Below are 27,737 nucleotides of genomic sequence, written 5' to 3' on the forward strand. Positions count from 1 at the left end.
ACAATAAATGCATTTTGATTTGAACGGTGAGGTATCTCCAAAGAATTGCCAAAGAGCGCGGTATATCAGTTACAAACGAGGACGTTAGTAGATAATTGACGGTACAATCGGTGGAGACTGAATTTCAACTTTTTGTGTTAAGTTTCAGGTTTATTTTCGTGTTCAGTTGTGAAAGAAGCGCAGCTTTGGATTGACTTCAACAACTATAGGGAAATGTGCATAATTATTTTACTTTTACCGTGTGTGTTTGGAGTCGTGGTTTCTGCTAGAACATGTAAGTGCAGCTACATATTTGAAATATCATTGTCCATATATTAATGTATTTTATACATTATTATATTTTCAGGATTGTACACACTATTTTATTTTAGGTCAAGTGTAAGGAAAATTAAGCTGTGAAGTCTGTTTTCATAAAAAAGCTAGTTCTTATGTGTTTTACGACAAGCCGTAATTATACTAGGGTTCGAGCCTGAAAAAAGGGCTTGCATTGAAAATCAATGGGACAAACTACTTTTTGTGTATATATTGGTGGTCTAGTTGTGGCATGCTTGACTCAGTCCGGAGATTCGGGTTTGAAGTCCCGTTCCAGACATTTGCCATTTCTGGGATGCTCCTGAGAGAAGAGGTCATCAATGGTTCTTTCCAGGGAAGATGGGACCGCGTGAGTCGGCGTGTATCGATGCTGTACACCAGACACATTAAAGAACCAAGGTGTCTTTTCATAAATTGCTGAAGTTAGGCTATACCTTGTACAAGTCCTATCCTCGTTCTCGATTTGGTCAGATCTGTTCTAGCAGAGAATGAATTTCGCGTCCTGAGTGACTTCCGTGTTCATAATAATATGTTATGTATCTTTAAACTGAGGGGTACTATATAAATCTGGTATAACAATGAATATACTTTCCACTGTGCTACATTTTCATATTTTCTATCATTATATTTGCATCTATATGCTTAATTTTCAGGTATTTGCCTTTCATCAAAGAGATTACTGAAACTAGATCAAGCTGATTTTATGACTTTATCCGAACAAGAACATGTTTTATAATCATATATGTCGTCTTTAGAAAATAACCATACCGGTTAAAACTTTATTTGTAGCAAACAATAAGTATAATTTTATGGATCAGCGCAACATCGGAATCCAACAGAATATTTAAACCGGAAAAATTGTACAGTTTTTAATTGTATCTTAAATAAGTAATGGAGTAATTATCTATAACTAATCTTGGCAAGATTGCTTTCGAAGATAAAATATCTCAGTTTTGTATGGTGTACCTTTTAGGTCGAAAGTCCATTTGCGTGGGCGCACATTTCAGAAAATACGTGCACGCGCAAATATATAGGTAATAATGCCGTAGTGTGTAATGTTTTATTTAGATTCTCACAGTAGTTTGTGTTCTGCTGAATGGCCGAATTTTTCACTTCAGTTTCAGTCAAAAGCTATTCGGTTGTTTAGAGTATTTTACTGATTCTAGTGTTACCTATGACATTGATATTTTGATTACTATCGGTATTAGCATTTTTTTAAGTAATAATTATGGTTGGACCATGTTCTCCTACATGAAACGATATAGAATCTGCACCATGTTTTGACATCTGACCTTAATAGTGTCCCAGAATCCTTTTAACTGATGATGCTAGCACACAAACGTGTTCGGTGGGATGGAGGTCAGTTATTACTGAAAAATGGAAATGTAAATGTATAACCACTGACATCGTTGTTTAGACTGGCGTCAAGTAGTAATAAGTTGTAAGAAAATTTTACTTCGACATTTATAAATTGATCACCCCTCACATACACGTATATATGAGCCGCGCCATGAGAAAACCAACATAGTGGCTTTGCGACCAGCATGGATCCAGAACAGCCTGCGCATCCGCGCAGTCTGGTCAGGATCCATGCTGTTCGCTTTCAAAGTCTATTGCAATTAGAGAAACTGTTAGCGAACAGCATGGATCCTGACCAGACTGCGCGGATGCGCAGGCTGGTATGGATCCATGCTGGTCGCAAAGCCACCATGTTGATTTTCTCATGGCGCCGCTCATATTATGATTTATCAACACATTTAAACACACATGAAGAAATTTGGTACGTTAAACGTTTTTATAATACCTGTCACAGAACATAATACTCTTGAAATCCCGTTGTAAGTTGTCTGTAAGTCAATGATATACTGCAGTTTTCCTTTGTACATACCGGTAACTAGTTTATCAAATCTTTGTCCAGCAACCTTTCCAATCTATTTCCTTGTCAAAATGGTAAAGTAAAGGTAAATAAAACTAAAAAAATAAAGACCGGCTTTTTTTGATAAGACTGATAAAATCCCTTTGGTCTACAGTTGTACACACAATTACCATTTTCTAATAATTAATTGATAGTTGAATGATGTTTCACACATTCTTATGAGCATGCGCATTGAACTGGAAAATAATGATCTTCAAAGGGTTACTGGTGAAAAAAAAGGAAACGGAAGTAACAAATAAAGAATGTATAGGCTTTTTAAACAATATTATCAAGATTTATTGTAAACTAAGCCTTTCAGCAGCTATGCGGAGTAGCACCACTATAAGGTTCGAAACTGAAAATCTGGCTGACTCAGTTAACGCACTGATTTTATTTATAACGTTTCCGTACATTGGAAGTATATGAGGACTACACTGGTCAGTCATGTCAGTTGATCGGTCTGTCCATAATTCGTTTACGGTAGTTATACCTAACAGGTGGAAAGATTAACCTAAAATTTGCAATTATCATTGAGCTAATCAAGACAATGTGATGAGCGTACAAGACAGATCAAGGGGTCCAAGGTCAAGGTCACACTTGGAGCTCAAATGTCAAATAGGTTAACTTCATGTCCGGTTCATATTGTCAAAACCGCTTAGAAGATACCCGTAAAACTAGCACTGGTAACTGTTTACCTCGTCAGGACGACGTGCAGAGCGGAAAACGCACATAACTAGGTCCAATGTCATGGTCACACTCGGAGGTCGATGGTCAAATAGTTGCACTTAGTGTCAACTCCATATCCTCTAAACCGCTGGGAAAAACATAAATCCAGCAATAAATATTAACCTCATCTAGACGTGCAGTACGTTCAACCCAGATTACTAGGTCCAACGCCAAGGTCACATTTGGAGGTTAAAGGTTAAATACTTTTATTCATGTCTCCTCCATATCTTCTTAACTGTTGTGATGATTTTCATAAAGCTGGCATCAATTGTTTACCTCATCAAGATGACATGCAGAGAACATTACCCGGGTCAGTAAGTCCAAGGTCAAGGTCACATTTAGAAGTCAGCAATCAAATAGTTTCAATTCATTGCATGTCTTCTAAACCACTAGAATAAACTTCATAAATGAAGCGTCAAATGTTAACTTCATCCAGACGGCAGACGACATGCAGATTGCACAACACAGATCACTAGGTCCAAGGTGAAAGTTACAGGTAGAGGTCAAATAGCTTATAGATTAAATTTTTGTCTATTCTATATCTTCTTTACCTCTAGAAGGATTTTCATAAAACTAGCATCATTGGTTACCCTAACCCAAGACGACAGTCAAGGTCACACTTGAAGGTCAACGGTCATGCCCACATTTTAGTAGCTTCTTGCCATTATATTAGTTATCAATTATGTTGACTTCACAGTTCTGTTTATTGACATATAGACCAAATGGATTTTCATTTCATTTCCGTATGTACTTTGAGGTTTGGGAAAATAGATATTTACAATGCACGTCTGGTTCAGGACAGAAGTATAAACATATTTATATACTGGAATTGAAACAAAATGTCAGAAATGGACTATAAAAACAGGTATTAACAATTTTGTGCGTAATTTATGATTTATGATAAGTTTTGCATAAGTCATACCGTCCTCTGAATGGATTTAAACGAACATGCATGAAAGTTGTTTGATCCGAAATATAAGAACAATGTTTAAAACAATGAATTAAGATCTAAAACAAATGAAATATACAAGTATATTTTCTCTATCCTGACATTCTTAGCTATTATTCGGTGACAGACCATGAAATTATTTTGTCTATAGAATATAATGTATGATATAATAAAATATACATGTATATGTAATAATAGATCAGTAATTAATTTGGATTTCATGTCATAAAATGTGACACTATAGCTCTGCGTACTTAAAGACCCACCACAGCCTAGTGGCCTACTTTTTCCTCCCACATGAATATCGTAAAAAATCTGATGAAACTGGTATAATACAGCTATACAAGTTAGACCCTCCCTGAATTAATGTTTTTCGCAACTTCGTCTGCAAAAGTATCCAATCATCTCTTTTCTGTATAGTTTTAAACGCATGGATAAGTATCTATCTTATCCTACAGAAAAAAATGTAGTCTTCTTGTCATTATATTAGTTATTATATTAGCAAATTGATACATTAAATACTGGTTTTCATTCAATAAAATGTTGACACAAACACAATGCTGATTTCGTGATTACTATGGAATGCCAAACACGGCTTAACGATTTAGTGTGATTCGGCTGTGGTAAGTTTTAAGGCGACAGTGTTAAACATTATGTGATACATATATACATTATGAGGTGGTTCGATGTCATTCGGCAGTGATAACTTGCCATTTTTCATTGGACAGTGCACAGTCGAATGTCAAGTTAGCATTGCCGAAGAACAAGTTAGCACTGCCAAATGATAATTTGCCACTACCAAAACATCAGAATGAAAATGTATACATCATAATGTAAAGTGACAGTACATTGTATTAGAATGAAAAGTTACCACTAACGGATGGCAACTATCATCTGCCTAATGACAAGTTAGCACTGTCGAATGAAACATCATAATATAAAGGGACGGCATCGGAATGAAAAGTTGCCACAAACGAATGACAAGTAACAACTGCCGAATGACAATTAGTATTGCCGAATAGCAAGTTTCTACTGCCGAATGAGGAGTTACCACAGTCGAATGATAAGTGTTCACTGCCAAATGAGCAGTTTCCTCTATCAAATGACAAGTTTGTACGGCGGAATAACGAGTAACCACTGCCGAATGAAAACAGGCCACAGCCGAATGATGAAAAGTGACAACATTAGAATGAAAAGTTAGCACTGCCGAATGACAATTTAGCACGGTCGAATGACGAGTTACCACTGCCGAATGAAAGCTTCCAACAGCCGAATGACAATATGCCATGAAAGTCGTGTTTGACATCCCATAGATTTAATCATAGATTTAATGGCTGAAAGGTGACAGACATTTGCAAAATTTGTATATGTACATATAAACCATTAGGTTTTAATGTGCCCTTGATGTGGCGTCTTGGACCGATATGCTCTTTTACGGGTAGGTTTACGATAGTTAAGACATATAGCAGTTTTATCCTCTAAAATGTTGAGCTGTGCTGGAATTCTTCTGTGACGTTGGGACATTAGTTAGATGCTGCCAGGCTTCGAGATGTGTCTTGACGGGGATTTTGTAACTGTTCATTCAGATCTACCCCGATTTTCGATGGCGTCAGAGATTTCATTTTGCCGATGATGTTGGTGCAGATTTAACTGACGATGTTAATTTCAGTTGAAGGTGCTGCTGTAACTGGTATGTTTTAATATTTTTCCAGGCTTTGAGATGTCGCCTAAAGATGATGTATTCATCATGGCTGGTTCCGAGCTGCAGGTGAATTGTTCATTGAAGATGCTTGAGAATGGTAGCGACTGTGTTGATGATTACAATATCTATAATATTACAATACGGAAGGTAACATTAAAAGCATGCTTGATTTAAAGGAAATTGAGAACATTTACTTTTTAACACTTGGCTATATTTTATACCTGTAATTCGAGGGCTCAAAGCGAAACTAGTCTAAGTGTATATAGAAATAGAAGCAGATAGACTAGTTTCGCGTTGAGCCCTCGGCATGTTTACAACTGTAAATCCTTAAAGAAATACATCGTACAATTTGCGGAAGATACCATTTGAAAATTTTACTTCCTGAAAAAAAAGCCCATTTGCAAAAACTTGAAAAGTTTATTATTATTAAAAAAAAATGTCTAAAAAGTCTATGGTGATATCCATATGTCAATTTATGCATGAATCAATGCTCATATTGAACACTTTATGTCTTCTTTGACCGATAATTATGCTGGCGAGAGAACACACCATGCACTAAGGGTTATTTCTAACCCGACACCTATATAATGCCATGTAGTTCGATTATTTATGAACGGATTTTGTTCAAATTTTGAATATAAATAATGTAACACATAAGACTTACTTCTCCTTAATTATTTGATCCCAGTTGATAAACATACAGGTAAAGAACTTAAATAAAAATATCGCTGTAAAATCCTAATTTACAAAATGGCATAACGCAAAATTCTAACAATGTGAAAAGTAACTGAATCACAGAACAGCTTGTACGTCCGAGTAATTAATACTTCGTGTGTCCTCCCATTACAAGTTTTTCAAGAACTATCTTAGTTCTACCAAAATATCGGACGAAAAACATATGAATAGTGATACTTTATTTAAGTAATTTTCGTGTGAATGAGATGACCCCCTGTTTACATCATTGACATGGCGGGAGAAATTCGTTTGATAAAACTTTTTTTTCAATACACATAAAATGCAGCAAATTTTGTCAAAATGTATAATAAAATACTGTAAATGCAGTGAAAAAATATTAATTTTGAAAAAATAATCACTTCCTGGGTTTGTTTACATGACTGACCAATCAGAACGCACAGATGTTACCTTATTCCCAGGTATACACTTACCTCATTCCCTGTACTTTTTTGAATTGGTGGTCTCTGACCATATGTACACTCGCATCCTTCCGTCGTTGTGGTACAAGTTAAACCGACTCTCATCCGTGAACAGGACATTTAACCACTCAGCCCATGTCATACGCTGGTGCCGTCGGGCCCATCGCTCCCGCTGTTGTCGGTGACGACGTGTTAGAATAAGTCCCCTAGCCTAGCTCTTATTCCGTGAATAGAATTCCAGAATAACTTAATTAAAATAAAAATCGGTAGTTTTGCTTACCAACATTTCCTCGTGCAAAGTGTTGAAATCGTGCATGTACCAGGCGCAAAACTGCTGGATCGTCAGGGTTGAACATTTTTATAATTTCTGAACAGCTGATGTAGCCAACCAACTTTGTGTATAGTTTCAAACTAATACATTGAACTATATCCGAGAAAACGGAATTTAAAAAGTAACGGGTTAGAAATGGCCCTATATGTACTGTTTAACTAAATGTATATTTATTATCAAAGCCCAAATGAGTCCGCCATTACCACGTACTCTGTATGTCTCTTTGCAGGGAAGTAAAGAATTTTCATCAGATTTATTTGAGTACTTTGCGGGAAAGAAAACATTGACGCTAACGATCCGGAATGTGACATTTGAAGACGACGGGTTTTACAATTGTGTATATGGTGGCAACATTCAGTCTACAATGCGCATGCACATAGGAGGTATACATAAATATTTCTTTGGGAAGTTTTTCTGTAAATGAAGGAAAAATTATAATTCACTGACCATGAATATTTTCTACACCACACATGAATAAAAAAAGGCGAAAGTTTATAAAGAAGTCATTTTATCTTTTCAGATTAATACATGTGTGAACAAATCATAAAATGACATACTTGATTGGATACTTAACATATTTTTGTCACTTTGTCATTTCAGAGCCTCCAGGAGCCCCTGAAAATCTGAGTTGCATCTCCAGGAACTTCAATGACCTGAGTTGTTCTTTTGCCTTAAGTGAAAAAATAGTGAATATTCCTACTGGGAACAAAATAAAGTTCAAAATGTAAGTTTATGTCATATTTATATTGAAAGTTATTAAAAAGTGAACTTGCAAGACCATTTCAGTTTTCAGCTTTAAATAAAACTCAAATGTAGATTTTACAGTTGTTTAAATATCTTACTCACATATTTGTATGTTGAGAGGTGTGGTGTACTTAATACTGCTTTACTGTTTGTTTATACTAATACATGTATATTTTATCATAATATTTGAATCATTCTCTGGTCCACCTCAGTACTTATGTCATATCGGAAAGCTGTTATAGCAACAACAACAATACAAGAAAATGCAGCCAAGAAATAAAATTAACTTCATAGAACAAAATTATTAGAACAGTAGGCTAAGCTTGCTCAGAGATATATTCTTGCTAGGCATAGATCACACGAGGAGGTAATGAAATATCTAAACTCGATATATATGAAAATTAATCTGAGATGAACATAGCTAGAAGTAGTACATACGAAATTGGATTCAGCCAGTTCAATATAAGCCATATAATTATGATTTTAAAAAAATAGGGTTTTTATAATACATGTAGTAGCTCGATCTGGGATGCTGTATTCGGCTCGAGTGGATATTGCTAGATCGGATCTCACGAGGCGCGCAAGCGCCGAATGTGGTTCATCCTTGCAAAATCCAGGAGAGCCAAATACAAAATCCCAGACTGAGCTATTGTTATAATGACCCTTTTATTATATACCTCCGTCTTTTTGTTTGTTGTTCTGTTACCGAACGAAATCTTTATTGTTTGTCCATGCTAAAATAGAAATGAAAGAAGTTTTCAAGTTTTTGTGTGCGCTTTTTATAGAACTGTGTCAGGTCGTGAGTATTAAATGAAAATAGTCCGGCAACATACAATACAAAAGGTACAATACGGACGGAACATTTTTCTGCCTGTTCATATTTACCTGTGAAATACAAGCAGTATTTTCGACAGAATTTATATAGGTATTAATAAATCGTCATATCGACTTTATGTAACAGCTGAAATCTGTAACAACACGTATAAGTGTATAGACGTCATTAAGAATATTAATCGAAACAATTTATATCTTGCACATTAGTGCTTAACATTTTAAAGTCCGGTTATCATGATAGTAACCATGTATTATATTATTATTTATTACCATTATATTATTGTTGTTTGACAAGTTTGACAAGCGCAGTGGATTTTATTATTTAAGGTTTTTCAAATTAGTTCATATATTCAATGCCGTTTTTGAAAATCCAGTTGTCCTAACCGATAACAGAGGATGTAAAATGCAAACTTATTTCATATTTACAATTGACAAGTAAATATTCAGTTAGAATATTAAGTTACGACACGCCACACGGAGGTTTGTAATACGGCATTTCGTTAGTCGGCGGAGCGCGAGATCATGTTGGCGAAGCGCAAGAACACGATAGCGAAGCGCGAACTTATTCCGCAGTTTCGCCGTTGTGAGCTCGGGCTCCTCAGTTGTGATTCCATACTTCGTGCATCAGCGGTACGCGGATAGAGGAGAGCGCCGGAGATCAGGCTGAAGAAACTGCGAAATAATTTCGCGCTTTGCCAGCACGGTCTCGCACTTCGCCGTTTTGATCTCGCGCTTCGTGCATGGCCAATAGAAGAGAGGGGGTCATGGCCCTAACGAACACAGTTTTTTTTAAAAAAAACAGTTAAATTTAGTCTTTTTCGGAAAATGTCAACAATAAAGATATGAACTAGTTTTTTTTAATACTGAGAATGACCGTTTTACTTTTGTTGTTTTTTCCCCCTGTAGATTCGATGGAGATTATCTGTAACATGACAAGGGATTAAAGCCACGTTTTGCGTGTTGTGTACCCGCAACAATATCACATTCCATACATAACTGCAGCAAGCTTTCAAAGCATCCACTCAAAATATATGTATAATATGTATAAAATACTCAATAGCAGAAGTTATATATTTATCCTAAACCGGTTATTAAATTATCTTTTAATGGAAGTCCGGACACCACTGTCTAACATTCGGTATAACGTCAAAAGTTAAAGTGACAATTTGTTGGGTTCATTTTGGAATGATTGTTGTTAAAGTCACACCATCATTAGACTGTTCAAGGCCATATTCTTGAAAAGAACGGCCTTGTTTTTATCCTGTAGGCTGTAAGGGCACAGCTTGGTTTAGGTTAATCGAGATACAAGTTCTAGGTCATGGACGCAATTTAACATATTACTGATATTACCACGAGGGTGGATAAAAAAGAGAAACCAGTATCCCCTTTAAGTGCAAAGCAATGGAGCTAGGCAGCTAAGCCGGTAATCGAGAAACTAACGTGTACTGTCATATCGGTGCTGTATCTAGTTATATTAGCTGCCAAGGACCAAGGGCTGATCCAGATAGCTTGGGATGAGCTGGCTTATGTCTACTCTGGGCTTAATGAAGATTTACTCATTCCATTGTGCACATACTCCATTGTGGTTAGATGGAGCAGCTTTACTCGTGTTATGTAACTAATACAATACAAAGTTAACAGTAGGAGAGTTTATCTATCTCTCTCTCTTCCTACCACACACAAACACGTGCGCGCGCATGCAAGGACGCACACGCACGCACGAACACACACACTTGTCCTTAATCCTGCTTCCGGTCCCGAGGACGAAACTTTACTTGTCATTGCTCTGCTGTATATGATGCCATTCACGGCATGTTCATATTCTGGTGTCTGTTTCGTACTTAGGATGTTTTTGTTTTCCTTTTGAAATTTTGAAATATACGTTTCCATGTTGTCTTGTATAGCTGTAATTGTTTGAAACAGGAACAGGCAGAAATGGACCAACATCACAGAATCAAACTACCATTGTAACAAGTCAATGTGCACCTTCTGGTTGAATAGCCGGAATGATGCGCCTTCTGCGTACACCTTCACGCCCAGTGCTCAATATAAAATTCGTGCCATTGCATGGAACAAACTTGGCAAAAAGTCTACAGATCTAGAAATTGGAAACACAGGCAGTATAGGTATTCCAAATTGTATAAAATTAAACAGTTTGCTTCAAAAATCAATATACACGCACATTCTAATCAGAACTGTACGCATCGCTTTTAAAAGCACATGTACTAGTATGTAAGGATATCGTTCCATTGACGCCCATAATGTTATTGCCTGGATTATAATTTTACCACAATTTTGTTGAACCATAAACAACTGAAAGAAATGTTGTTGAAACTGATTTAAATCAAAGTAAAAATATTTTTAAAAGTTTTGAATATACTGAATACTAACTGTGCATTAGATGGACATGAGCATACACTTTAATTAAGGTAGCCCTATATTTATGATTTTGGATTGTTTTCCTAGTAAGGAATGTGGAAATGATTATAATATATGAACAACTACGATTATTGTATCATATGAAACAATTTTGTCGTTCTTTTTTTTCCTCATTTAAAATGTTTATTTCTCATCCATCAATTTGATATTCAAAAGGAAGTTAATTAACGTAGTGGAATCTGCGGTTTTACTGTGAAATGTAGCTGAAACTTCCGATATCATCTTCACCTTTTACAAAATTACGGTTAAAATGCATTGTCGCATAAAATTTGGTGAACTAAATGATACCACAAATGTTAAAATATTCATAAAGCTATCAGGTTACGATGATTTTTATTTATGAAAGAAGTAGGAGAACATCCATCCAGATTGTTGATTTAGCATGAATAAAGTTTCAAAGTACATATAGGGGGCCTATGATATTAGGATATCGTGGCATTGCTTATATTTTTTGATAGTCTATGACAACCAAAATTATTACGTTATTGTTTTGATTATAATTTTGTCACACTTTAACATGAATAAAGTTTCAAAGTACATATAGGTTGGCTCTGATATTAGGATATCGTGGCATTGCTTATATTTTCTGATAGTCTATGGCTACCAAAATTTATTACGTTATTGTTTTGATTATAATTTTGCCACACTTTTGCTTAGCCATAAACAACTGGGTGAATTGTTGTTGAAACTGACTTATATCAAAGTAAAAAGATATTTTCAAAAATTTTGAATTGACTGTCTTAGAAATAAACACGGATAATAATTATTATGATTTATATTTATGAAAGAAGTAGGAGAACATCAAATCCAGATTGTTGATTTAGCATGAATAAAGTTTCAAAATTATGGTGGCATATTTCTGCCAACCACATATCCACTTATTTATGTAGACAGTTTTCACTAAAAATGCCACATATCCAGTTATTATCTGGCAAGTGGCAAAATTGCGTGTTATCCAGATAATTATGTTAACAGGACAAAACTGCCTGTTAGTGCCCACTTCTGCCATCCACATATTCACATAAATAAGTGGTTATTGTGAAAGTTATCTTGATATCCAGTTAATATTCGTACCCAAATTGGCGATTAACGGTTAGACTTTTCGTCCCCTATAAGGAATGAATGAGTGTATATCCACCTCGTCCCCAACCACCACCACTAATGGTTTGTGCAACTTATAGAAATGATTTATAACATTCAGAATTTATTTATTTGGTTGGGTTTAACGTCGCACCGACACAACCATAGGTCATATAGCGACCGTTCCCAGCTTTGATGGTGGAGGAAGACCCCTTCCGGGCGTTATTTCATCACGAGCGGGCACCTGGGTAGAACCACTGACCTCCCGTAAGCCAGCTGGATGGCTTCCTCAAGCCCCATGTGAGGCTCGAACCCACATCGATGAGGGACAAGTGATTTTGAAGTCAGCGGCCTTAACCACTCGGCCACAGAGGCCCCTATAACATTCAGAAGGAATGATAAATTTGCATATTTATTGTGCCCATTTATTTATTTCATTCATTCCGTAATGATAGAGGACGATTACGGGATATTACCAGTCATAACTGACTAACTGACAAAAATCAAGATACTAAGTGAATATGTAGATGGCAGTAGTGGGCACTAACAGGCAGTTTTGTCCTGCTAAGATAAGTGGATAACACACAGTTTTGTCACTTGCCAGATAATAACTGAATAAGTGACATTTTTACGAAAAATTTCGAGATAAATAAGTGGATATGTGGTTGGCAGAAATATGCCACCATACAAAGTACATATAGGGGGCCTATGATATTAGGATATCGTGGCATTGCTTATATTTTTTTATAGTCTATGACAACCAAAATGTATTACGTTATTGTTTTGATTATAATTTTGCCACACTTTTGCTTAGCCATAAACAGCTGGGTGAATTGTTGTTGAAACTGACTTATATCAAAGTAAAAAAATATTTTCAAAAATTTTGAATTGACTGTCTTAAAAATAAACACGGGTAATAATTATGTCTCCCACCACACAGTGGTGCGGTAGACATATTGATTTACTCCAGTCTCTGCGTGTGTGTGTGTGTGTGTGCGTGTGCGTGTGCGTATGCGTGTGCGTGTGCGCGCGCGTGTGTGTGTCACAAAGCTTGTCCGCACTCTAAGTCGAACATTTCTCATTAGATCTTCACCAAACTTGAACAAAATGTGTTTGCCAATAAGTGCTCGGCCAAGTTCTATAACTAGCCAAATCGGCCGAGGAACTTCAGAATTATGGCCCTTGAATTACCAAAAAAAAAACAGATTTTTTTGCGCATTTTTGCCCTCAATCCGGCACCTATACTTTTAAAAGTAGTATAGGGGTCCTTTTGGTGTCAAAAAAGCGCATGCACATGTGCTCTAAGTAAACAGTATATAAAGACTGACTTACTATTTAGATGATTAGGCAGTTATGGGAGACATGCGCTTTTCTCAAAAGCATCTTTAGTTAACAGGTATTGTAGATAATTGTTAGTTATAGCATATACTTCTTTTAGCACATAAGTGCGTCAAAATTTCTTGATAGAAGAAAAAAGCTCTTTATAAAATGTTTTACTTGTTACATACAATGAAATGTTTTGCTTGTTACATAAAGAAATTGGGTGTTACTATTAAAATTTAATGACTTTTAATGTGTTAAATCCAGAACGAGTGTGTCCAAATGATTTCCGTTAAAATGCCTTAGTTTATATTTTGTCGTAATGACATTCTTTGGTTTAAAGTAGGTCATGTGGCGACTTTCCAGCTTTGATGGTGGAGGAAGACCCCAGGTGCCCCCTCCGTACATTTTTTTTCATCATGGGCGGGCACTTGGCCTTATTGATTTTATTGTGGCTATTCTTCATTTTCTTTTCCCGTTCACTGATTTTTTCTTCAGTTTGAAATGAAATTCTACATCGTAGAAGCAAAGTCTGATCCAAACCTAACTAAATATTTGTAAATTGAATCAAAGTTATAGCTAGTTAACCTGTTATATAGCGATATCATTGGGATTCGAACCAGCGACCTCCAGGTTTGGCAATCACCCGGACAATCGCCATCCCCGCCAATCCATTTTAAATGTAGCAATGTATATTTTTCAGTGAAGCCCGATCCTGTGGACAACATTGGTTTTGATTTCACGAAGTTTAGTCGGCGTGTCAGGCTGCGATGGAGTTGCCCAAAGGATCTAACTTTTTCAGATTCATCATTTATAGCCATGGATTATAAAATAGCAGTTACTTCGGAGTGGCAGAATAGAACACTGGTGAGAGTACACGTTTACTGACTATAGTGTTTTCAATCATAATGACCTAATCATTTTGTAGCACTTTAATACTTAAACTCAAAATGATATACACCAGGACCCCTCCGGCTGGCTAGTCAATGCGAACGTATGAATATTTAAAATATTGAAAGAAGTCAATCCCGTCCGATGTGTGTGTTTCCCTGACAATTTGACAATCGCCTAAATACATTCGTCCCAACGACCGATTCATATGTCATATGAAGAAATTGTTAGTTAAGGGGTCTCCGTGGCCAAGTGTTCAAGTTCGGTGACTTCGAATTAATTGCCCCCCCCCCCCCCCCACCCCCACGCCCCCTCACCATTGTGGGTTCGAAACCTTGCTTTGGATGTAGAATTTTTTCCATGTGAGGAAGCCAGTCAGCTGGCTTCCAGATGGTACTGCCCAGGTCACAGGTGCCTTACACTACCACGAAAAGCTGGAAAGGCCGGCGTTTGATCTATATTGTATGGCTACGGCTGTGGGTACTGTAAACCCAACAAAAAAGTAGCAGTCAATAAATCTTAGGAATACTCAGCATTCTAACTTGTACGCCGTATAGCCTTAAAAATGGAGAGAAACAACAATTTATGGATCAGTACTTCCGCGGAATGATAATACTGTCGATATGATGTGCTATTAAAGTATTGCATTACAAATTAAGCGATTGTGAATGTGGTTTCAAATAAACACATTGCGAAAGAGGAGGGCTTACAAATGGTAAATGTATTGAAGAGCAAACAGCTGTTACGTGAAAAAATGATTGAATGCAACTGAGGCACCGGTATTTAACTATGAAGTTGATGAATAAATACTGTTTAAAGCATTTAAAGATCAACCATTAATGTGAACAGATTTTTATAGGTTTAATGCTTTACATTGATTTCTACATTTAACGTAAGGTATCTCCGTTGGTGGACATAAATTCTATAGATTATAATAGAATTTATGTTAACTTTTAAAATATGTAGGCTAGTTTTGAAATTATCGTCAGAAAAAAACCGATAGGGTATTTTCAAAAAGTAAATTGCAGCGATTTCGGGCTATAAATTTCGGAAATTGTTACTGTATCAATATTTTTGCATTTATAAGACAACACTCAAGTGTAAAAAAAAATGAGATGTTCATGAACCAAGAATCTTTACAAGAATATTCCTGTGGCAAGTACATCTTTATACTTAAAACCGAAATGATTTAAGATATTTTCAAAATTCATGAAATTCCTACGACCATTCCTGGATATCTGTACATTTGTACCGTGACAATGAAGTGCAAAGTTTCGAAACATTAAACCTACCATAGCATTTTATAATTGTTGAACCTCCACATTCCATCCCTGGTGATTATTTAATTGAAACGTTGTTATCTCGGCTGAGTATTTTGTCACGCGACTGATGTACCCATTACATTATTGTATCGATAATTTTCACAAAGTTCTAGCACTATAGATTGTCGGTAAGTAAATAAAGACACCAATATTTATTCCTATTTTTGCAGCTGGTTGAGAACAAGACAACCGCTGTTATGGAGCACTACATAGAAAACCTCATACCGTTCACAAGTTATACTGTAACTGTCCAGGCTAAACCTTCAGCGGCTGTCCTTGACATCTACTGGAGCAATACCAGCGTAGTAACCTTTGTTACCTTAAGTACAGGTACGTGTAAATTCCATCAAAGACATGTAGAACATTCTTCACGAATATATACTTTACACTACGTTCTATATAAAATGTTGGCAAATTATAACACGGTGAAGTTGTTTTTTTTTATTTAACGAAAGGAAGTGTACATTTGAAGAAATAATGACCATTTGAATGGTGAAATATAAATGTATACTTGACTCAGAAAACGTTTTAAATATTAAGTAAATGACTTTTAATCAATATTTTAGTAATAAATACTACTATACCTTTGTTTAATTAGCATTTTTACAACATTTCACTTAAAATGAACCGTCTTTGGATTTGATGATGACTGATGTTTATCCACTTCAGCTATGATACACTTTTACGGATAACTACGTCTTCGTCATTGTCAGTATGAAATTGTACAGTATGCGCCCACTCCCACTACCCCCCCCCCCCCCCCCCCCCCCCACACACACACTAAATATTAAGCGTATGCAAATTCCATAACATCTTTGAATATGTTTAATCAAATTTATTTTATTTAGTATCGGAGCATGCAGTATCAGTAACAGCTGGTTCTTATATGATGGTAGACCCTGGACGTCCGCTTCTTTACTGGAAGGTACGTGCGCATAAAAAGACAATTATTTCGAAACGTTTGTTAGACTATAAGCAAACCAGTATCTAAATTTTTCTAGTTGTATGTCACTTTAATTAATTGTATGGCTATAAGAAGATAGTATATTTTGATTGCATCCTTTCCAGCTTGTGGGTTAGTATAGTATAGAAGGTGCTGAGGGTTTTTACTATCATAAGGTCATTGAATTATTTGTTTAAGATGAGTGCATGCAAAATGAAAAACACAGTAATCATTCTTATTTATACATGTATCAGAACCCGGCTAGAAGATACTGGTACGGAAATATCACCGGTTATAAAACAATGCTCGAGAAAGTCGTGCTATCAGAAAACACTGTTGATGAGTTAGGTCGCATAGACAAGGGCTACAACTGGAAAAATCCTATACATATATATGGTTCAGAGCCTCTATCTGAGAATATAGAAGGGATGGCTGTATCTGCAGTACTGAATAATAAATCACTCAAGGAAAACAGTTACCAAGTGGAAATGATGCTGACAAATACGGAAGGCGTTTCCAGCAATCGCAGTAAAATGATTGTTCCAAACTGGAATATAGGTAGACTTTTATTTGCAAATATTATATATGAAGACAACATTTATAATAGGATAAAATCTTTATCAATCTTTAGATGACTCTACAAAATTCCACGGTGGTACCGTTTTTTCTGCAACATGTAGAAACAAAATCCAATTTACAATCGTTCATAAATTGATGAGCATTTGAATGAACATTTCTTTACGTATTTGGCTTTTGAACCTTGACGCCGCCCAATCTCTTACACCCTTGTAAATCCTAAAATATATGTTACTATAAATTTAGGCCAGGCACTGAGACCGGAGTGGGTATCAGTTGAGATTGCCGATTCATCAGTATATATTTCCTGGTACATGGATCCGGAGTACTGTGCTGTTGTCACCTCAGTGACATACTACTGGTGTATAGTGGACAGTATCCACCCCTTTACCAACTCTAACGTTTCTTGCAAGGTGAGTGTTATATGCCTCAATTGTAAAACACATTCTATGTCAGTCGCTAAGACCCGAGTGGCTGTCAGTTTACATCTAACTATATAGATTTGATGTACTCCTGTTACGATTGTCGTCCTGCTGGGTTTGGTGTGGCGCTGTTCCGCTGGTCAATACCGCTGATGTTTGGTGTATTTATCATATTTCTTGTCAATGACTTAAGTAAAGATGTGAACTCATCATTTGGGGTTTTGCAGGAACAGTTTGACTGGAAAACAGTGAACATATCAGATGGATGTGGCAGTCGTATAAGTCACGAGATACAGAATTCTGCTGATCCTCATGATATTAAATACTCTGTATCTGTCCAAACAAGTAGTCAGCTTAGTGGAGGGATGATGTGGGAGAAGTTCCGCTTCAGTAAATATAATGGTATATGGCAGTTTCTGCTCTCTTCATTCTCTCTTTGCTCTGCATTCTGCTTGTAATCATATACAACATAGATGTAGGAATACGCTTACTCTGGCAAGGAATAAATGGTATAAACATTGTTAGAGAGACTGATATTTCATACCTGTACAAGAATGGAAATTAGATTTTTTTTATATATTTCAATAAACGCACATTTTCACAAAATCTGGGTTACATGTTTTCTTTTATACTTTACTAGAAAACTTAACGAAGTTTACGAGATTGTGCGCAATCAAAGATATTAATTTTGAATATTTTCTTTGTCGTTTTTATGTCACCCTTTCCTATAAAAAGGTTTTTCTTAAACGCTGAACCCTGCTATTCTACCAAATTTCAGTGCCAGAGAAGCCACTGTATGCCGTCTCCACCGATGGTACTAACCTAAAGGTACATATTCTGTATGGAGACTACTATACCAGTAAAGGCGGAAGTCCCGATAATTACTCCGTTGAGTACCGTGAATGTTTACAGAATGATGACTGCCTTACAGGTTTGTAGTCCATTTTTACCGTTAGCTTGCTGGCGGCAGGTGATTCTACCTTTGTCACCAGTGCACATCCGCTCATGCAGGCTCATCTTGGTCTGCACTCCTCGCTGTTAAGTCATTAAATTTTCAGTGAAAACCCATTTGATTATAAGTGGTACTGCTCAAATTGTATGATGGACCAGTCCATTTTAGAAATTTAGCAGGGTAAAGGTTAATCTAAGTCTGTGAGTTCTCACATTGAAAGTAGAGGAATTTACCTAGTGTTGCTGAAAATGCTATTTCATTATTAAAGATATTGCAGCCTACTGAAGCACTTGTGATACTATTACAATAGTTGATGACATCTTTAAAATCGCTGATTAATATCTGTATTCTCAAATATGATCTTATTAAAAGGATGTTAGGATTTGCTAGTTTGAAGGAAATAACGGATAGGGCTACCTCACTTTAGTAGTTTCTGTAAATAGTCAGTCATTAAAAATATATATGGCAAAATGACTGGGGCAATTTGTGGCAAATAACATGTGTTTCTTGAAAATACGCATTTGTACTGATAAACAAAATCATTGGTAGTTTAGGCGATAGTTGTTACATAACTTTTACCATCGATTAATACAATTGGGACTCGTGCAATCACAATCCATGCATTTGTCTTTTAATAGAATCATTGTTTGGAGTTCAGATGCGAAGGAATTATATCACGGTGGCGCAACCTGAGTGCGTGCTGTAATAACACGTATCAGAACAGCAAGCAATGATTTTATTCAAGAGCAAATCACTGTTTGAGATAAATTTTCGATTCTAACGCGATAACAAGGATAAATATCTACAACCTTGACTACATCCATGGCACAGAATATTTGACGGTTTTGTGAAATTTTCCTTTCCAGTGCGCCGTTACAACGCTTGACCCTACGACGTAATAATTGTGATGTACAAACTATGATTTTGTTGCACACCAGTCTTTTTGATTAATAGCAAAATTAAATCAGGTCTAGATAGAATAAGTACTAATGAATACGAAATGCTGTTTGCGGATTTTTTTCAGGTATTTCGAACGGAACTATCCACTTATTTCCTGCAAACTTTATAAACCCTGTGTACATGATTGGTAACATGAAGTCTGGTTCCCAGTACCGAGTTCGTGTATCATCTTTTAATAGTGTGGGACGCAGTGAATATGGGGAACAATTCAAGATCACTTTCGCCAACGGTAACGAATCAAATTATACTTAGCTAAATGCAGTATAATACAATCATACTTAGCTAAATGCATTATAATACAATCATACTTGGCTAAATGCAGTATAATACAATGCACTGTACAAAATGTGTATTCTGCTCAAAATATTTTATTAAGACATCTTAATGTCTTGTCCGAAATAGAACAGTATGGACAAATATATGGCGTTCTATAGACTTTTAGGCAAGGCATGTAATTAAGAAAAACCTTTAGCCACAGTAATGATATAAAATGAAGAGGTCAATTCTTTGTTTGAGAGTAAGATCAAAATACATTTCATGGAGTGTACGTCAGTTACAAGATTGAAATTGTAATACGATTGTAATAGCCACGGGTACAAATGTTAGATATGGTGTTCACGAGTAAAAAACATTTCGATATTATGTACATGTATATGTACAATTTTTCACAAGTTGAAGCCATATTCACATGACATGTTAAGTGTTCACAAAGGAAAGAAATTGTGATTTTATATGTAAAAGAAACATAATTCCTTTTTATTTCACTTTTTTTAAGTTTTAACAAAATGTAACCCATTTTAATGTTGGCCTGTTCCATTGTGAAATTTATTAATATCAGCTGTGTGTTTTACTGTGACATTACCAGATATAGTTCACTGTGATAATTAAGTAATTCACAGATAACATGTACATCACTTTTAAGACTATTTTGATATATTGATTCGTGGAATTTGAAGAGCAGCTAAGTATGCGTTTGAATTATTGTTCCTAGTATTATTCTTAGTCAGTATTTTGTCATTATTTGACAATATTAATTCTTTGAAAATTTCCGACACAGTTCATTAACACCACCAGGTATATTTAGGTTAAGTATCCACTTGATGTTATCAGGCGTGTTTGTTTTGATTAAATTGAAATTATTTTATTCATATTCAAAACCATTGGGCCTCGCATTTTTCTACAGCTCAGTGACTAATCAACATTTTTTTAAGTAACTTGCTGTCCCTGTCCAAAGTTTTTAATTTGTTCGTACAGAATAATTTAGAGTCGTTATTGTTGGCTCTCTTTGACGTTCCTGCGTGCCTTTGCATGTGTTTTGCTTTCAACTGTATAACATCGGTATATAAGTTCTCTTCAAGAGACGTGTTTATGTTACCACATGACTTTTTTTTTGCTACGCCAACCTCAAGACGTAATTAACTTCGAATTTTACTTTCAGATGAAACCGTTTCAGTTGCTGGAGCGTTGGGTGGAACAGCTGGAGGCATAGTGTGTGTTTTTTTGTTGCTAGTTTTGTAAGTACTTCCAGACATTGAAATGTTCAGCATACAGATATATAGATATCCTTCCATTTCACAGGTAGTGTTTATTCGATGTATAACATATTCTTAGACTGAACGAAATGGACCACTTAGAAACCTCCGCGATTACTGTCAAATCTGTTCAAATTAGGAATATTCCGTTCGCCAATGCCATGCATATTTTCCTCTGAATTCTCTAGACCATATCTTTATGTACCTTTATATAGAATTACACAATGCCAATGGTAAGCAAATCATTGATGACTTTTACCTGTCATCAAAAGTTTTGTATTTCAGAAACCGTTTCAACGTTGGGAATGAGATTTAGGAGTGTTGCACATTTCATAACCTCTCATGAACAGACTCAGTCAAACCGATTTTGATATTATTTGGCTTGGTTACTTTCTGTGCTTCCAGAACATCTTCAAACAGATTTTATAACATATTGTAAAATCATTTAATTTCGTGGGCATGAAATTTCGTGGTTTTGTTCGAAACCGCAATTTCGTGGGGATATGATTCGTGGATTTCAACTTTTGAACATAAAATGAATTGGAATTTTACTTGTTTGTTGGGATTAAATTCCGTGGATTGACTCAACCACGAAATCCACGAAAATTAGTCCCCCACGAATATTAATGATTTCACAGTAGTATAAACAGACATTTGCTATTTTAAGTCACCAATTTCATGTAAATGGAAGCTTAGAATCAGCAGTTACATTTTACGTATATTTGCCTCAAACATTATGATTCTTGGAAGCCGTTTTAAAAATAAAATGCGATGTACTGTTATCCTTTCAGGATTTGGTATGGAAGGAAAAAGTACAATGACATACAGATAGAAGCGTCTATAAAAATGCCGGTAAGGTTGAAAATTCTAAGTTGTTATCCTGCCAGTATTGTAAGAAATAAATATATTTATTACCGGTTGCAGTATATTACTATTAGTTTGCATTTTGTTCGTCAAAGTACCAAAACATTTGAGTGAATTCTGGACAAAAAAGCTCTCTCCTACAAATCATATGATCTGTGTGCAGCTGTATTTTGTTCACAAAACCAGATGTTACATGTCTATGCGTTATTTGTATGTTAGGTTGTTGACCATCAACATTGCCATTGATTAACTGGATACTGAGATAGCTGTTGAATGCCTTAAAACCACCGTTATCTATTATGTGCCCTCATGAATTAGTTTTTAAATCAAATATCGTTTGGTACTTTGTGTTATTCTTACGTTATTTTGAAAATATTTCTAGCGCATTTGTACATTGATGTATAGATATATTGTGTTATGCTTCTTTTTAATATTCTCGAATCTGAATTTGCGAATGTAAACATGTTTTTATTATGTCTTCCAATATGGGGGAGATCTACTGATTTTGTCTTGTCTTGCTGTCAGTCTGTCCCGTCAGTCAAAAAAAACTTTATCGCACCATTCTGAAACTACTAGTAGAAAGCTTGTCTTGCATGTAAAAGCATTTCCCTGTTGAATGATTTTAATGGCCCACTTAAATGTCATTACTGGAGAGAGAGTGCATGCTATGTTTTGGTGCTAAAGGTGTTTCAGATCATTTCCCTTTCTGTTTGTATCACAAACATGGTATGGATAAATATTTCTTTTTGACTATCTCTAGACACATATGAGCCGTGCCATGAGAAAATCAACATAGTGGGTGTGCGACCAGCATGGATCCAGACCAGCCTGCGCATCCGCGCAGTCTGGGCAGGCTCCATGCTGTTCGCTAACAGTTTCTCCAATTCCAATAGGCTTTAAAAGCGAACAGCATGGAGCCTGACCAGACTGCGCGGATGCGCAGGCTGGTCTGGATCCATGCTGGTCGCACACCCACTATGTTGATTTTCTCATGGCTCGGCTCATATCGTTTTGCTGTAGCCGGATATTGCATAATCAGTTCATCTTCCCATATTTAAATGAACATGTGCTTCTCTACTTACTGTTAGACATTGCCGGTTGAGATGAAAACGGATTCGGACTATCAGTGGGATGTTTCAAAACATCATTCATTAAATTTAGAAATAACAGGAGTTCCTTATATTTAACTACAATTATTTTTATATGTGACTGCTTGAGCTTTTCATTTCTGATTCAATAATTACAAGCAAACCCTGAAGCAATCTGACTAAAGTACATCTCCTATATTACGCTACGCATAGGATCTGAAAAACGACCTATTCATTGCTCGTTCTGACGGCATCTTTCGCAGCCAATCAGAGCCTAGCTTTCACATCTTGCAATCTACAGTAGCATTGACTTTTGATTTTACAATTCCTTATGTCGTTAATGGGATCAGATAGCCGGTTAGCTCAGTCGGCTTAGGCCACTTGCTTTGTTCTAGCGTAGGTGTCCGGGTTCGATCCGGAGTAACCGCATATTTTCTTATCCTTTGACAATCGAACACGTGTTCAGATTGGTATTAAAAATAGCAATTAATGGAAATCAAAATATACAGGAGACGTAATGTGATGGGTCGTTCTCAGATCTTCGTTTAGAAGATCAAGTACTTTAGTCAGATTGACCCTGAAGTGACTTTTCAAAATGTTATCATTGTTTTACTGGTCATTTAATTTCTCTTATTACAGCATAATTGTATTAGGAAGACATGAAACAGTTCCGGATTGAAATATTTACTCCGTAAAGAGAACTGTTTCCAATCTTAAAATTGTAACTTAACATGCAGGCTAATCTTATATATTTAAATTCTCTACAAGTTTTGCATATAAAGAGAGAATCGTTTATTTTCATATAGATAACATCGGTACAGTAATATCAAGGATGATCCTTTCCGCGAGATCACATGTGCGATCCGACGTTCAAGACGTCATTCACACACACACACACACACAAAAAACACAAAAAAACAAAAAAAAAAAAAACATGAGAAAAATGGCGTCATTCGAAAAAAAAAATATTCAAAGTCGGACTTTCACATCCACGAATCGCGCTAGCGCTAGCTAAATGCACACAAATAGCGTTTACTCCTTAATAAAGTTTGTTAAGTAAGGGACTGGTCATATGTATTTGATACTGATTTTGGCTCAATTTTACGATCAAAGCACCCCAAGGGACCCCTCCTGTTAGTTAACATTAGCCTGCTGGCGGCAAGTGATTCCGCCTTTGCGACCAGTGCAGACCAAGATCAGTCTGTCTGCTCTCTATTTAGTCAGTAAATTTTCAGTGAACACCCCTTTGAATAATAAGTAGTACTTATTATGTTTATGTTAATATTTTACAGGATGATCTACCAGTGGATGAAATGACAAAGATGGTAGAAGATAGGATATCTATGGTAAAATATCTGAAAATTCTGCATATTTTGTGCAGACATATTTCATTCGTGTGATTCAACTGTTTATTATTCTACAATGGTGGCTGTTATTCCTTCGATAGAAGCAAGTTTTTTCAAACGCGTTGTTTTACAGTATTACAATAATGTAACATGTTAACTATCTGGATCAAGCGGCAAACCCCATCCATTTATTAAGCCATCCACCGGTTCAGTTTGTGAATAATTTCTAAAAAATTCAGCGGAATATATCACAAAGGCTCTAAATTTGTTTGAATGCAGTCTGTTTATTTCATTTTAATTAAAGCTGCACTTTTACACATAAATGTTAATTGATTGCCAACGTATTTCCTGGCTCAGTGCGTTTAGTTTGTTATATGAGCCGCGCCATGAGAAAACCAACATAGTGGCTTTGCGACCAGCATGGATCCAGACCAGCCTGCGAATCCGCGCAGTCTGGTCAGGATCCATGCTGTTCGATAACAGTTTCTCTAATTGCAATAGACTTTGAAAGCGAACAGCATGGATCCTGACCAGACTGCGCGGATACGCAGGCTGGTCTGGATCCATGCTGGTCGCAAAGCCATTATGTTGGTTTTCTCATGGCGCGGCTCATATATATCAGAATATATTTTGTTCGACAAGTCTGCTGCTTCTATCAATTCAATTTTTCAAGTGTTTCATTACAGTTAAAATAATTTGATTTATGGCAACGTTATCCTACAGTGATGGATACCTGTAATCCTTTGGCCTTAAAAAACTTCAAAGGCAGTTTGGCAGACATTTGTACATGTATATTCTACACAAAATAATGTAAGATTTATTTCGCCAACTTCAGGTCTCAGATGACCACGACAGTGGCAAAGGTACAGATAGTCTGAGGTCCAGTCTTGGTAAGTCTTTTTCTGTTCAGCAGCTGGAAGGTTTGTGCTGTATTGTATTTATAAGATCAAATCAACCCTTAACCAGGTTCAAGTATTGCCTTTCATAACACCAATCTATATCTAAACTAGAAGCCTAGATGATGTCAAAATTTAATCAGTATTTCACGGATATTACAATATTTTAGCAGACGTTATGCTAAGTATCATCATGGTCAATGTTGGAGGATTTGTAAAGTTATAATATTTATACTACAGTATGCTATTTTGAAGACTGATTTACAAGCTTGGTGAGATTGAGATCTCATCAGTATTACTATATAATTTCGACGTTTTTTTAAGATGATGCAACCTGTCCAGAGGCCAGATCATTGGGTTTAAATTCATATTGCATCGGCAATGGTATTTGCGGACCAACAAATCAGAGGACATCGACAGCCCAGAACGTGTTTCTGAATGGAAACTTATGCGAAACAGTGTGTGAGAAAATCGCGTTTGATGGTGAATGTGAAATATATACTGATAAAACAACCGAGGAAATGTCCAATGAAAGACGTAAAAGCAATCAGCAAAGACTTCCTACCAGCTCCTTTGGAGATTCTGCCCATAAATTATCATCGGACAAAAGTGAAAGTTCACCAGATACTTTTATAGCTGACAGGTCTAAACTGCATTTGACTGAACTCTGCTCGGGCTTTGTTACGGAAACACCAGTGGAAGGAAAATCTTCATTGGATCGGGAGTTGAATGGGCAAGGATATGTTCTTCATGGTACTGAAATGAACATTCCAATAACTCTCGAGAAAGTATTTTGTAATACCGATTATGTGGCAGCAGTTGCTGACACTGAACGTTACGACAGAAAGGGAGAACTTTTACCAATAAAGGGAGAAACATATGGACATGAACATCTACTTAATGACAGTACATGTGGTTCATCAAGGCTGAGTACATATCAAAAGTCAGAGAAAGAAAGTTTTGACGTAGACTCTGATTACGTGAAGGCATTGAATAACGGAGACAATTGTCAGAGAAAGGAAGGTTATGTGCTCAATTCGGATGCTGAATTGCTGCAAAAGATGTTAGATAATAGAATGGTGAACGCCTCTATTGGAATGAAAGACGAAGACTGTTATCAAAATACAGGTTCCATTTCATACGTACCAGAAGCGTTTAATTCAGTGATAGAAAATGCCACTTGTAGAACGCAGGTAGTAAATACTGTTGATACGGAAAATCCATATGTACTAGAGAGGGACCATTTTCCACTTGAACAAGTTTATCAAAGACCATCAAAGATGGGACAATGTTCGTGGAAACCGAAGGCATAAAATTTCAAGAAAATAGTTAAATAGATCCTGGACAACGACAAGATAATTTAGTAAGTGAAGTCATAACACCAAATGAAAACACTGAAGAAGAGATAGACACTTTAGATAACATAACTTCATTGAAAAAGAAACTTATTGAGCATGTTGATGATTGCAATATGTGTCTGCAAGAAGATTTAACTTTAGACCATCAAGAGCCCGATAGAAATATCTCTGCAAATCCAGGTTCATTCATTGAATTAATCAAACCCAGTCAAATAAGTGCTGATAAATTTCTAACTGAACCTTTGCTTGGATGTGAAGATACTTTTTTATCTAGCAAAGAAGCTAATCTTACAGCAGAAATATATGTACTCTCTACAGATGTTGATAGTATAAAGAAAACTGTGTTGAGTTCAACGTATGTGAGAGATGTTCATAACGTTTATAATGATATGAAAACATTTAAAGATTTCCCTCGAGAAACATATGTACCTATTGTTGATATAGAAAACGTAAAGCAACCTAACTGTTCTTCAGTGATAAATGTTGATGCCCAGGATGTTCCTGACTACATATATGATATTAGTTGATAATCTTAAATGTTGATTAGAACACATATTAGTATTAGAGAGAAAAAAACCTCTGATAATGTTTAATTATGTCAGAATATTGCCCAGATCTATAAATGTTTAACGGTTTTTAAATCTAATGTGTACATTTTAGCAGTATAACTCAGCTAAATAATCCACAAATGAATTGTAGGGTTGTAAGTTTTAGGGTGAAAATCATTTTAATGGCATAATTTTACTGACATATGCCTGATACAGTGACCCCCACCCCCCCCCACCCTTGTCCAAACTAATTTGACATTCATTGATATGCATGATTATATAAAATTATTCACATTCCCTCATTCTTTCCCATTGAAAATTATGACGTTTGGAAAGGTGCGAAAGTTACGTCAACGCTGCTTAGTGATACCGGGTCCTTGTTTTGACGACGTCCACGTATAGTTAGGGAGAACGTCTCTTAAGTGACCTCGCAGTTGTTCCGTCTGGTGAAAAAATTAGCCGGGAAGCTGTTAAATGCATCAACATGAGTGCAATTTATAATTTAATATTCTTCACAAATGGAAAGGAAATAT

At 36.1% G+C, this 27,737-nt stretch overlaps 1 protein-coding gene across 2 annotated transcripts; it reads left to right on the plus strand.

The window, feature by feature from the left end:
* LOC123524929 (uncharacterized) lies at window positions 1-26,614 on the plus strand. 2 transcript variants are annotated; one of them, XM_045303549.2, is made up of 18 exons: window positions 1-274; window positions 5,615-5,751; window positions 7,319-7,472; window positions 7,690-7,813; window positions 10,591-10,793; window positions 14,210-14,373; window positions 15,890-16,049; window positions 16,568-16,644; window positions 16,917-17,220; window positions 17,485-17,651; window positions 17,888-18,062; window positions 18,439-18,591; window positions 19,637-19,801; window positions 21,011-21,086; window positions 21,896-21,956; window positions 24,349-24,402; window positions 25,238-25,292; window positions 25,623-26,614. In XM_045303549.2, exons 1-18 carry the CDS (start codon window positions 214-216, stop codon window positions 26,609-26,611), a joined length of 3,279 nt encoding a protein of 1,092 aa, XP_045159484.2. In that variant the 5' UTR covers window positions 1-213; the 3' UTR covers window positions 26,612-26,614. The 2 variants fall into 2 exon arrangements, with proteins under 2 accessions (XP_045159484.2, XP_045159486.2); XM_045303551.2 differs by lacking the exons at window positions 16,568-16,644; window positions 16,917-17,220.
* Window positions 26,615-27,737: the final 1,123 nt, after the last annotated feature.

Source organism: Mercenaria mercenaria, chromosome 3 (genome assembly GCF_021730395.1).
Source record: "Mercenaria mercenaria strain notata chromosome 3, MADL_Memer_1, whole genome shotgun sequence".
In the NCBI taxonomy this organism is placed as follows: domain Eukaryota; kingdom Metazoa; phylum Mollusca; class Bivalvia; order Venerida; family Veneridae; genus Mercenaria; species Mercenaria mercenaria.